This window comes from Temnothorax curvispinosus, unplaced genomic scaffold (assembly GCF_003070985.1).
Source record: "Temnothorax curvispinosus isolate PA1 unplaced genomic scaffold, ASM307098v1 QBEX01017163.1, whole genome shotgun sequence".
Lineage (NCBI taxonomy): Eukaryota > Metazoa > Arthropoda > Insecta > Hymenoptera > Formicidae > Temnothorax > Temnothorax curvispinosus.
The window spans coordinates 119,627-132,752 of record NW_020226943.1 but is presented as its reverse complement, the minus strand read 5'-3'; the positions used below and the strand labels follow the sequence as shown (position 1 = coordinate 132,752).

Genomic DNA, 13,126 nt, shown 5'->3' with positions numbered 1-13,126 from the left:
GTTTCGATGTTACTTACTGCTCTATCACGTGCGTCAATGTACTTGTTCGTACGCTTTCGTTGAATATCAGAATAAACTCGGAAAATCGAATACTCGCATAATTCGAAATACACAAAGTTGTGTTAAATGAAGTCATTGAACAAAGTGAGTTATGGTTTTCTCGTGCTCGCCCATTATTCTCCCCGCTTTGAGTCCCCGCCATCGATTTCCATTCGGACTTTATACACTTTCTGCGCGCACAGCGTCTTGCATTTTAACTGAATTACTTTATTATTGCGTTATAGGAAACGACAAACTGAGGGAGGGAGAATGTAAGAAGAATATATTTATTTCTGCCTTCCGGCTTGAAATGGTTACACATACATATATCATACCTATAGACATTATACATTTTCATACAAATTATACATACAAATCAAATCCAACAAACAGAGCCAAATATTATAGCTTTAACAGTTTCCCGTCTCTGTATTTCGTCTTTCTCTTCTCTCCTCCAGCCTCACCATCCATCTCTCTCCTTCTCTATTGCCATTCAAAATTTTTTTTACTCTCTCCCCTATTCCCCCTCCCATGTCATCACCCCCCTCCCTCGCGCATCTCTCCAGCGTATGCTCCCAAGTTTCTTCCTCTGCCTCGCATACTCTGCAACTTCTTTTCTCATCTGATTCCCAGTACCTCCCACCACGCATCTCGTTTCCTAGTCTGAATCTTGCTATCCTTGTTACCGATTTTCTTTTCCTCCTCTTTCCAAATACTCAGGTCTTCCTATTTCTGCTATCTCTTTGTACCATCTATTATATTTTGATTCTCTTATCTTTTCGTCTATCTCCTGTACTTGTATGTCTCTATCTCTACCTTCTATCTCTTCTATGCTACTCCACCCTTCTTCTCTTTTCCTTTCTATCTCTTCCGCTGCATATCCTCTACACTCGTAAAACTTTCTACGTTCTACTTCCCATTTTGACTTTTCTTTTCTTACGTCCTTTTTTATTTCCTTCCAGCATGCTCTTGCTATTTCGTTTCCTCCTCCGTTTTCTAGTTTTTCTTCGTATCTCATTGCTCTTTTAGCTGCTTTTGTTCTCATCTTAATTCTTTTAGCCTCTTCTCTTATCATATAACCCGGCGTGCACCAATCTACTGCTAACGTCCATCTTATAAACCTTTCTTGTATCCTCTCTATATTCTTTCTTTCTTTCCATCCCCATACTTCTGCTCCATACATCGCTACACTTGCCACCAGTGAGTCAAAGAGTTTCATTCTTCTTTTCCAGTCTCCTCCAAAAATTCTTTTTCCTATTCCCCATACTTGCCTCATTGCAACTGTGGCTTTTCTTACTCTCTCTTTTATGTGTGCTTCTTGTCCTCCGTTTCTTTGAAATATGTATCCTAAGTAGCAAAATTCTTTTACCTCCTCTATTTGTTCTCCTTTCCACTTCCATTCAACTTCTTTTGCTCTACCTCCTCCTTTCCTGAATCTCATGACTTTTGTTTTTCCAACATTCACTGTTAGTTTCCTTTTGTCGAAGTATTTTTCTAACCTCCTTATCATTTGCTTCATTTCCTCTTCTCTTTCTGCAACTGCCACTATGTCATCCGCGTATGCAAGCGTCCATATTTTTGTATCTCCTATAACTACCCCTCCCTCCTGCCCTTTTCTCATTATCTCCTCCAAGTCCGCCAGCAGCAATATAAATAGTAGCGCACTCAGAGGGCATCCCTGCCTTACGCCTTTTACTGTCCAAAAGCACGGTCCTTTTTCTCCATTACATCTAATCACGCTTTTTGTTTCTTTATACAGCTCTTTAATTCTATCTCTCAGTCTTTTGCTTATTCCATTCTTCTCCATTACCTTCCATAATATTTCTCTATCAACTGAGTCAAATGCTGCCTTCAGATCTATAAATGTTGCCACTAACTTCCCTCTTTCCTTGCTAATCGCTCTTCCTATTGCAAAGTTTAATGTGTATATATTTTCTATCGTTCCTTTTCCTTTCCTGAATCCTGTTTGCGTCTCCGGTATTATCTTCTTCTCTTCTATCTCCTTCTCTAGTCGTTTGGCTAAAATAGCTGCATATATTTTGTAGCTCGTGTTCATCAGTGTTACACCTCTGTAGTCTCCTGCTTCTTTTCCTTCCCCTTTCTTTACTATGGGAACAATTATTCCTTCATTCCAGTCTTCTATCATTTCCCCTTTTCTCCATGCCATGTCACATATCTTCCATATTGCTTCCTTTAATCTGCTTCCTCCATTTGTCCATACCTCGTTTGGCATTCCATCCGCTCCTGCTGCTTTTCTATTTTTCATCTCCTTTATTATTTCTACTACCTCCTCTCTTCTTATTCCTTCCTGATTTTCGCAACTATCTCCTGTTTCTTGTTTTTCCTTTGCCGTCTCCTGCTTCGTTCCTACGCCTCCTAGTAACTTCTTAAAATGCTCGTTCCATTGTTCTTCGCTTATTTCTTCATTCACTTCCTTTCTACGTTTCCTTTCTCTATTTATGAATCTCCATACCTCTTTTTCATTTTTTGCTTTCCTTGCTTCTTCTATAATTCTTTCTTTTTCCTTCTCTTTTTTTTCTTTTATCATTTCCCTGTATTCTTTCCTCTTCTTTATATATTCTGCTTTTTCTCCTTCCCCTTTTTTCCACTTTCTTAGCCTCTCTTTTGCTTCTCTTCTTAGTTCCACACACTGTCCGTCCCACCATTTATTTTTTCTCTTCGCTTTATTGTCTATTCTAATTTCTTTCCAGCTTACCGCCCTTGTTACTGCATTTTTTATTTCTTTCATGAGCTCCTCCGGGTTCACTCCATCTATGGTTTTTTCTTCGATTTTCTCTCTATATCTTTCTACAGCTTCTTTAGACCAGTTCATTACTCTTTTCGTTCTCTTCTCCTCCCTCTTTCTTTCCTCTATTTCCTCCGCTATTTCTAGTGCTACATATTGATGGTCTGAGTCTATCTGCTCTCCAATTCTTACCTCTTCTGTTCTTTCCCATAGCTCCTGATTTCCTATTATATAGTCTATTACTGTCTCTCCTCTCCCTCCGGTAAAGGTGAACTCTCCTTCTTTATCTCCCTTAGTTCCATTTAGTATTCCTAGCCCTTCTTCTTCCAGAAATTCTATTAGCTTTTTTCCTTCTGCATTTACTTCTTTGTCTTTTGATTTTCTTTCTTCTCCAAAGATGTCCGTAATTCCTCCTTTTTCCCCTGTTCTTGCATTAAAGTCGCCTCCTATTATTATTCGCTCTCCTATGCCTCCTTCGTTCGTATATTCTTTTATTAATCTTATTTTTTTGTCAATGTCATTATTTACGTATACACTAATAATCTTCCATTCTCCCTCTTTTGTTCTTACAATTCTTTCCACTATTCCTTCCTCTTCTCTCTCTATTCTTCCTTCTACTTCGAGCCCTTTTCTTACTCCGGTAATTATCCCTCCTCTTGCTCTTCCTCTTTTCTTTTCTCTTGTCGCTGGTTGGCATTTCCATACATATCTTTCTGGCATTATTTTTTTTACTTTGCTCCACTCTTTTTCTTCCACCCATGTTTCTAAGAATGTTATTATGTCCCACTCTTCCACTACCTTCCAAAACCCTTCATTTTTCCCTTTTAGTCCCGCTATGTTCCAGAAGCCTACTGTCATTCCTCTTTGCTCTTCTGTTATCCGCTTCTTCTTTCCTTCCGTTCTTCTCCTTTTTCCTCCTCTTCTCCTTCGTACAGTCTTCTCATTTTCTCATTTTCTTCCAGTGTCCTTTCTTTCTTGTTCTCTTTGAAATCTTCTTCCATCCTCCAGTTTTTCTTCGCTTTCATTCCATTTCTTTTCGTGGCCGTCTATCCATATTTTTTGGTATCCTAATGTTGCTCTTTTCCCTTTCTCCCTCTCCTCCTTCACTATATTCCATAATTTTCCTTGAATTTTTCTCTCCGTTACTGTCATGTCGTCATCTATGTATATCTTTTTCTCTATCCCCATCTTCTTTCTGTTTATCATTATCTCTCTCTTGTCCTCCCACCTATTCATCCTTACTAGTGTTATTTTGTTTTCTCGTCTGCCGATTATTTGTACCTCGTCCACTTCTACTTCTTTTTTGGTGATTTCTTTTAGCAGCTTTCCAATCTTCTCTCTTTTCTCACCTCCGTCTTCAATTTCCGCTCCTTTTATTATTATATTATTTCTTCTTTTTTTTCTTTCTTCTAATTCGTTTTTTCTTTCTATCTCCTTCATTTTCTTTAACAGCTCATTGTATTCCTTCTCTCCCTCTCTCCTCTTCTCCGCTTCCTCCATTCTCTCCTCCAGCTGTTTTACTCTTTTTTCTATACCGGTTTTCAGCTTCTCCCATATCGCTTCGCTTTTTCTGTATTCTTCTCTCAGATCTTGTATCTCTTTCATCAGTTCCTCCTTATCTTTCTTTCTTTCTTTTTCTTGATCCTCCAGTTTGGTCAGTATTTCCTTCAGCATTTCTCCTGTCTCCATGCCTTCCTTTTCCTCTTCCTCTTTTTTTACTTTGTTTGGTGGTGATCTACTTAATCTTCTTTCCTTATCAAACTTGTCTGTAATTTCTTTCTCGGCCTTTTTTATTTCTTCACTCTCCTGCTCTCTTCTCCTTTTCTTTATGTTGTCTACAATCGACCCTTGGCTCCCTGCTCTGCTTCTTGTTTCTGACAGTTCTGCTGTCCTCGCGTATCTATTCTCTTCGTTCTTACCTCCTTTAAACGATTCTTTATTTTCTTTCTGGTACTTTTTCTCACTATTTTTGCTCCCTTTGCTCTCCTCCCTCTTTTCCTCCATCCGCTCCTTTCTTTGTCCCTCGGTGCTCCCTGTCTTCTTATTTATTTCCTATGTGCGGGAGGCGCGACGGCTTGGGACCGCGCTGGCGTGCAATCCGTGTCGTGCACGCGCCGTGCACGTGCACGCGCACTCGGGGGTCTGACACACGAAAGCTACTTAAAGCTTATAACGTGGAACATCACCTACTGAACAAAATGCGATGTTCGGTCGTGTCTCTAAACACCCGATTTTTATTTCCTATGTCCTTTCTGCTTTCTCCGGGCCTCTCCTAACCTCCAAATTGTCGCCGCAACAGTTATTCGACAATCTTCCTTCCGCTTCTTCCGCTCTGCTTGCCTTCTTTTCCCTCTGCCCTATTGCACTTTGCGCATGCAACTGTCTGAAACAGAGTCGCCCTAAGGCGATATCACGGCAGAAAACTTCTAATGAATTTATGCAAATGACATGCGTGCTTCTCCTTATACTTACTCGGTCGGTAACCGGGAGGGAGAATGTAAATTCGCGCGAATTGTAAATTTTCTTCTCTTCATTTTTTCCTTTATTTTCCCGTACCTGAAACCGCGAGAGTGTACAATCGTAATCATGATCGGTGCTCTTGGTTTTCCTCGAACACGCGATTTCCACGCAGGCTGACAATTTTTTTTACGATCACCGCAATGAATTTAACATTCGGTGTGCGTTCGCGTGTTGCACACCTACGTTTGCTTGAATTTTTAAAGCAAATCGCTCACTACTGCACCGGTCTGCAAGGTAATCGATTTAAGGGATACGCTTTTCGTATTTTCTTTTTCCTACGTTACAAGCAACTGGAAAGGCACAGCAATTGCGTACATAATATAGACGCAGGTGCAAATATTTAATGACTGTAAGGGAAGAAGCAGAATGTGTTCTTTTGTTTCGCCTTCTCTCGAGACTTTCCAATTCATACAGACACGCGTAGTTTTACACATCGTACGATTGAGCTTTATACGATTCGATAACATCGGACTTTTCAGTAACGCGAGTTATACATATATCCTCTTTTTAAGAAAAGAACAGTGAACGAATATAAAAGGAAACAAAAAAAAGTATGGAACAAATACCTACGAGCACCATCAACCGATCTATAGAAATTCCGCTTCGCATTTTTGGTATCTGGCCGGGTTTACCGTATATTTCATTCTGTAGATTGTTTTGGACGACTACACTAGTGGCCGTTCAATCCTTTCAATATCGATATCTTGTTACGTACTTATACACCGTCGATTTTTCCGATCTGATGGACGGCTTAAGTGCAACCTTGAGTTTTAGCCAGTTTTTTTCTAAACTCATCATTTTCTGGCTCAAACAGCGGTGAGACATGTAATAATTTGAATGCTGTAAATATATTAAAAGTATTTTCACAGAAAAAGACATAATAATACTATTTTTAATTATATAATATGTGCATTTGACACAACACAATGTTATAAAAATTCTTGCACGTACGTAGCTCTAAGAAATTAATATATTTTTTTTTACTATTATTGTGGTAATTCATGAAATCGCTCGTAGAACATTTGTTAAGATATTGGCAATGATGGCAATGGACTGGAAAAAAATGAGCAGTGACGACTTTAGCACACGTGTGACAATAAGCAAAGCCATTCTGTCGCATAATTTCGCTAATTTCGTCTTTGGTACCTATTCAATAGCTATAACGTTATACTGCGCTAGCATTTTCATGAGTAACTTAGAAGCAACTGACATATCTACGCGAACACTCATTCTAAAGATGGATTTCCCGTTCAACAGCGATACGCGTTTCGTGTATGGACTGGTATTAGTCATACAATTTTTTTGTACAGTGCTTTACGGTAGCGCTGCTGTCATGCTAAACGCTCTTCTCATTGTTTTGGTGAGTGAAATAAAATTGCTTTAAAATGCTTTGATTAAAAATTTTTTAACTGTCGAGTCCGCGAACTAATGCAACGCAATGTTATTGTATAATTACTGCGATTACAAAAGCTCAAGATGAAATCGGACTTTCGAAATCTTTCAGGTATTGCATTTAGCTGGTCAACTCGAGATTCTCGGTAAATGGTTGTCAGACATCATTTCAAAGGATAACGAATACAGATTGAGCGTAAAAACGATAAGGAAAATAATTGAAAAACATCAGAATATTATTATCTTTTCAAAAAACATTGAGAATTTATATTCCGACATTGCGTTGATTCTATTCATGTCAGATACTTTGATTATTTGCTGCATCGGTTTTTTGCTCGTTAGGGTAAGAACCGTGATGAGTTCCAAAGCTGAAAGATCAATAATTCAGTGGAAAATAATTTTACCGAAAAGTTTGCGGATTATTGATTTAACTTATGTTCGACGACTTGGTATTAACTATTTTAAAATTATCATTATTGATAAGTGTTATTTTTAATATTCTAGTCAATTGGAAAGCCAGATTCTGCTACGATTTTGATGAAATCCCTTGGATTTTACGCCGCAATGAATTCTGAAGTATTTATGTTTTGTTTCGCTGGAGAATATTTAAGCGCAAAGGTTAGCGTTAACATTTATGATGTGTCCAATTATTAACAAGTAAACCGCTGATTCTCTTCTTCTATAAATTCTCGGTATATAGAGCAGAGCAATCGGAGACGCTGCATACAATTCCCAATGGTACCAGTGCAGATTTCAAGACAGCCGAATTATCTTGTTCCTGATAATGAGATCGCAAAACCAGCTAACGATTACAATTGGGAAATTCATGGATCTTTCCTTCGAACGATTTCTTAATGTAAGAATGTCCTCAAAATATTTTGTTACGTTAAAAATGTTTAAGTTTATCTTCTACTGTAATGTAACATTTAATTGCAATCCCGCGTATTTGCTATCTATAATGCAGTAATGTTTATAATAAATTAATAACATTTCACGCATGTCTTAATCTGACGCTTCCTATTTTCATATATTAATTAAATGACAAATGCATAACATTGTTCTAGATTATGAAAGCCTCAGCATCTTATGTATCAGTCATGCTAGCGATGTATTAACGACAAAAATACGAGTGCTTAAAATATAATAACTATTAATAATATAATACTCTGACTTAAAAGTGTTACATCAAATTATTATATTAAAAAGATGCACGTATTGAATAAAAATCTCATTTCACTGCAATCGTAAATTTGTCTTACATTTATTTTCTTATTGCAACGTTCAAATGCACAAATAAGTAATTCGAAATAGATCACGTTAATTGTAAGATTCTGCAAGTTTTCTTCATTTATCTGAGAAAGATTGATAAGACACAAGTAACGGAGACTCGAAGATTCGTACAACTAATTCACATACATGATACTTCATAATTTTATTTTTCTTTCTGGTGCCTTGCTTCTTACATCTCATATCATTTATTTTACTGATACTTAAAAAAAATATATAATTTTAGTATACAATCGCGAACGATCCACGATGTATCATACTCTGAATTACTAAAGCAAATAAGTTCGCGAATGCGCAGTAAGTGCTTTACATAAAAGATATTCTTCGACAGATGCTTTTCTCCGTAATAGTGGTAATTCGAAAAAAGTTAGCACTTAATGACATTTCATGCACAACTACAGAACAAATAATTTTATTATTTCCCTTCGGATCTCTCTTCTGTCCTCTAGTTCTTATTAATTTCCAAACATCTTGTCACCGGATGTACATACATCTCCGCGTATAGATCATTACATATTTAAGCAAATTATTCGCGAGTGCATTGTCAGCGGTGGAGGAAACGCAAGATGACTTTAATCGCTCTCTTATTTTTTAAATTACAAGAAGCTCTTCTTCGTGGTACTGCGCACACAGTAAGATAAAAATATTTAATAAGCAACTGTCATTGATCAATTGCCTAAGGGAAATATCTATTTCACAATGCTCCTATAACCTTGCAGTTCTCACGCAAACTTTCTACAACCTACATCAAACTAAGTGGAGAATATAAATTCAGCGAAAGAGCATATGGTCTTTATACTTTGACGAGTGTCCCTAGGTTTTGATGCTTTGGCTTGAACACAGACAATAGCAAAAAAAAATTATGACGAGTAAACGTACGATCAATCGGACGATAGAACTTATGCTGACCGTGTTCGGTGTCTGGCCAGGTATATCATGCGTACTACTCTACAGAGTGTTTTGGGTGATTACGTTAGCAATTAATCAATTCTTTCACTACCGGTACTTTGTAACACATTTTCATTTCGACAATCTTTTCGACTTGATGGACTGTATGAGTAGCTTTTTGGAGTTCGTAAAACTGATGTTTAAGCTCATTATCTTCTCGTTGAAACAGCAGTAAGAGACGCTTAATAAAATAAACTATTAAAAAAATTTGTAAAGATAAATAACATTGCGGAAATGTGATGCAATTATTTCAAAACATTCGATCGTTTGTAGAAAATTTATCGAAATCTTAACGATGACAGCGGAAGATTGGAAAGATTGCGATAACACTGGCGTCGAGTTGCGCGAAACAGCAAAGAGAGCGAAACTATCGAGTCGTATTTGTAATGGATTAATTCTTCTTTATACAATCTCCGGGCTTGCATACGTCCTTGGCTTTTTACTAGCCGATACCAACGTCACAGATTTGACAGCTGAACTGCCTCTTATTATGAAAATGAAGTATCCCTTCGTTATAGACACGCAACGCAAGTACAGACTGGTATTAGCTACGCAATCCGTTTTCGCGATGGTGTGCGCTTTGGGAGCTGGATTATTCAACGCTTTGTTTCTAACTCTGGTAACCTGCACATACATAAGCAAGTATTATAAGAAAAATATAATTATATTCATATAATTAATGTCCCAAATAATCCATATAAATGTTGCAGGGTTGTAAATTCGAAAAAAATTGAATATCTATTTTAGATTCTAATCTGCCTGCATATTATCGAATAAATTTCTTATAACATTCTTAGTCTTTATATTATATTATGGTAAAATCAGTAATTATAATCACATTGTCGTAAATGACAGAATTCTAATTTCTAGACTCTACACGTGGGCAGTCAGATAAACATCCTACTTCGCTGGTTGAGGGAAGTTGGATCTAAAGACATCGAGAAGAAGCACGACTCATTCGCCACTGTCATTACGAAAATTATTCGGAAACATCAAAATATTATCAATCTCTCAGAGAAGATTGAGAATCTTTATTCATACATCGCCTTGCTACAATTCACAGCGAATACGGTTACCATTTGCTCATTAGGATTTCTCATCGTAACTGTAAGTAAACTTATTAATATTAAAATTTCAAATATAAAAATATGTATTTCACTTTGGAGTCAATTACATAAGTCAACATTTTATGTATTGGTCTCTATTATGTATATGCTATTTTAATTAAATCATTATGTTCATTTAAGCCAATATTTCTAACTTTTGATCCATGCGTAAATGTGTTCATTTTCAATTCTGTTTTAACGTTGCAGGCAATCGGAACCCCCGACGCCACTGAAAAAATAGTAAAATGTCTTTTATTTTACTTTGATACGAATCTCGAAGCGTTTATATTTTGCTTCGCTGGAGAATATCTAAGCAATAAGGTTAGCAACGGAAGATATTGTGATAACAATACAGACGATGACATATAGATATTCTAGCGTTTGTGGTATTAAAACTAATATTTTGTAAAAACCACACCCAACACTATAGAATTCCTGCTGTTATTAATTTTATCTTCATAGAGCAAAGCGATCGGAAACGCAGCGTACAATTCCGCTTGGTATGATATGAAAGCTAAGGATAGTCGGGTTCTGTTGTTTACAATTTTAAGATCGCAGAGGCAATTACAGCTTACAGCTGGCAAAATGGCTGTTCTCTCCTTAGAATACTTTACAAGTGTAAGATACGTAATAATTACAGAAAAATATATATATATATATATTAAAAAATATATATATATATATATATATATATATATAAATTAAATCTTTTATGTGCAATGACATAATTACTTATATTTTTATCTATGACAATATTTCTGATATGTATCATAACGAATGATAATATTATTATCGTCCAAAGTTAATTTTTCTAGCGTACAAAATTTTTTGTATAGACATCATAATAATGCATATATATTTTTTGGTATTGCTAATAAAGGCAACATTGTTATAGATCATGAAGGCCTCGGGATCGTATTTATCAGTACTGCTGGCAATGAAATAAACGCTGTAATATCTATCTTGTATATAATATAAACATAATAAATATTTTTTTAAATGTATACTTTTAGATCAACCCCAGACACAGTACACAGTTTTCTGTATATACAGTTAAGAAATATATACAGAATATACTGTATATACTTCACAGAAGTATATACTGTATATACTGTATATACAGTTAAGAAGTCGCGATATCTTTTTGCTAGTGTGAGAAAAATTATGTGAAGTTATACGGCTTCTTTTCTCTCTTATCTAAAACACAGTTTCTCAATTTAAATGTATTTTCGAGCATGTAAAAAAAACCGCATTTTTGTCTGTACTCTACGCCCTGTACTCTACGCACTTGTTAATTTCTTGTAAATATTACCATCGCCCATAGATGAGCTGCGAATTGCATGCGAGAAAACTCACTTTTGTAACACTTGTGTTTTTTCGCTGATTCTCAGTGGATGAACTTCAAAACTCTTCCGAAGTACGCTGAAATACAACTGACCGTCGGACATGTACGTCGCCGCGTTCGCGTTCGCAGGAATCATTGCATATTTAAATACGCGATTACATCACCGGCGCCCGAAGGAAAAAGGCAGGACCCTACGTGTGTTTTCCCTCTTCTTGTATCGATGTTGTGAGAAACTGCGGTAAGCGTACACAAGTGAGGGCTGCACGTGACACGAAAAAAAAATATTTAATGAAATACTCCCATTGGTTGATTGTGATAGGGAGCGTCCATTTGATGAACTCGTAGGACTTCCCAGTCTTTATGCAGATATTCTTGAGTTCTCATTGGCAAATGCATTGAGTGAACGAGACAAAAAGAGAAAGATAGAAAGAGAACACGGTTCTCTCACCTTTCTGAAGGAGTGTTTGTTCTGTTGCGTATAAATCGATTAATACTTTCCTTTGCATAAAAACGAGAGTGAAGAGAAATGATGAATTATGACGCGTAAAAGTATAATTACCTAAAGAGAACAGAAAGTTAAAATGTCATTTTGACTTTTATATATGTTCTTCTTGGTAAATCACACGTTACACTTAAATGCTCACTGTGTGCGATAAATGACCATTAGGAACATCGCGTATTATAATTTGCAGAACGTAATGAATTATTACGTTCGCACAAGATAAAATTTGCCATCAATATTTTTTATGTATTTGAATTCACGACCTGTTTTTGATTTATTGGATCGTTTTAGTAGATTTCTGAAACAGGTAAAATTTTCGATTAAATTGTATACATTTTAACTGAATAAACGATATGTAACGCTTCATAATATTTAAATAATATTATGCATTATGAAGCCCGGCTGGCGGCCGAAGTAAGACAGCGTGATTAGTTTCGTTATAATTCATATATGTGTATATACATGCATGTATATATTTTTTCATATAAATACATTTTTGTATTAATAAAAAAATAAGTGATTGTGCAGAATAATATATTGTAATCCATTGTGACTTTTAATTTTGATCAGCATTACATAAACTATTTCCAAAGTTTCAGCCACTATCACCGAAATCCAATTTCCATAAGAAATGTGCAAAATCCTTTTTAATAAATTAACTATTTAAGATATAACAGTAATTTATATGTGTTAAATCTATGTAACTATCATATATATACATATATATATGTATATCGTGCACTTGCACGATTTAATCGGAAGATAAATGTAAAATAAGTATACAATTACAATACATATACATAAAATATGAACATATTAAATAAAAATTTTATCCTATAAATTCATAGATAACAAATTCGAAAAATATCATGTTAATTGTAAGATACTAAATTCTCGACCTGAAAAAGATTGATAGGACAAGTAACGAGGATTCGAAGAGTTATACGAGTATATCACGCATACCATATAATTTTATTTTTTTCCTATACTTTGTGCCATACATCTAATATTATTAGTTTACCAAGACATCAGAGCATATATGATTTTAGTATGCAATCGCGTACAATCCACCATGTATCATAAGATACTTTGAATTATTAAGATAAATAACTCGCGCATTGCACAGCGAGTGTCTCACATGAAAGATATTCTAAGACGTTAAAACATTATGACAGTTTAATGACATTTCGTGCACTGTTCATTGCGCTATTACCTAGCCATTTTCTTTAGTTTTTCCCTTC

At 35.8% G+C, this 13,126-nt stretch overlaps 3 protein-coding genes across 3 annotated transcripts; 2 read left to right on the top strand and 1 right to left on the bottom strand.

Annotated features, from left to right (window-relative positions):
- Window positions 1–3,733: 3,733 nt before the first annotated feature.
- On the bottom strand, window positions 3,734–4,789 carry LOC112467327 (nucleolar protein 58-like). The gene is made up of 2 exons (XM_025035915.1): window positions 4,321–4,789; window positions 3,734–4,155 (listed from the first exon to the last, which is right to left on the bottom strand). Exons 1-2 carry the CDS (start codon window positions 4,787–4,789, stop codon window positions 3,734–3,736), a joined length of 891 nt encoding a protein of 296 aa, XP_024891683.1.
- Window positions 4,790–5,297: 508 nt separating this feature from the next.
- Window positions 5,298–7,895, top strand: LOC112467334 (odorant receptor 4-like). The gene is made up of 6 exons (XM_025035932.1): window positions 5,298–6,121; window positions 6,323–6,665; window positions 6,810–7,040; window positions 7,202–7,315; window positions 7,398–7,553; window positions 7,762–7,895. The coding sequence occupies exons 1-6, from the start codon at window positions 5,859–5,861 to the stop codon at window positions 7,810–7,812; spliced, it is 1,158 nt and encodes a 385-aa protein (XP_024891700.1). The 5' UTR covers window positions 5,298–5,858; the 3' UTR covers window positions 7,813–7,895.
- A 703-nt stretch (window positions 7,896–8,598) lies between these two features.
- On the top strand, window positions 8,599–10,984 carry LOC112467337 (odorant receptor 4-like). Its single transcript, XM_025035934.1, has 6 exons — window positions 8,599–9,103; window positions 9,206–9,551; window positions 9,803–10,039; window positions 10,246–10,359; window positions 10,501–10,656; window positions 10,934–10,984. The coding sequence occupies exons 1-6, from the start codon at window positions 8,847–8,849 to the stop codon at window positions 10,982–10,984; spliced, it is 1,161 nt and encodes a 386-aa protein (XP_024891702.1). The 5' UTR covers window positions 8,599–8,846.
- Window positions 10,985–13,126: the final 2,142 nt, after the last annotated feature.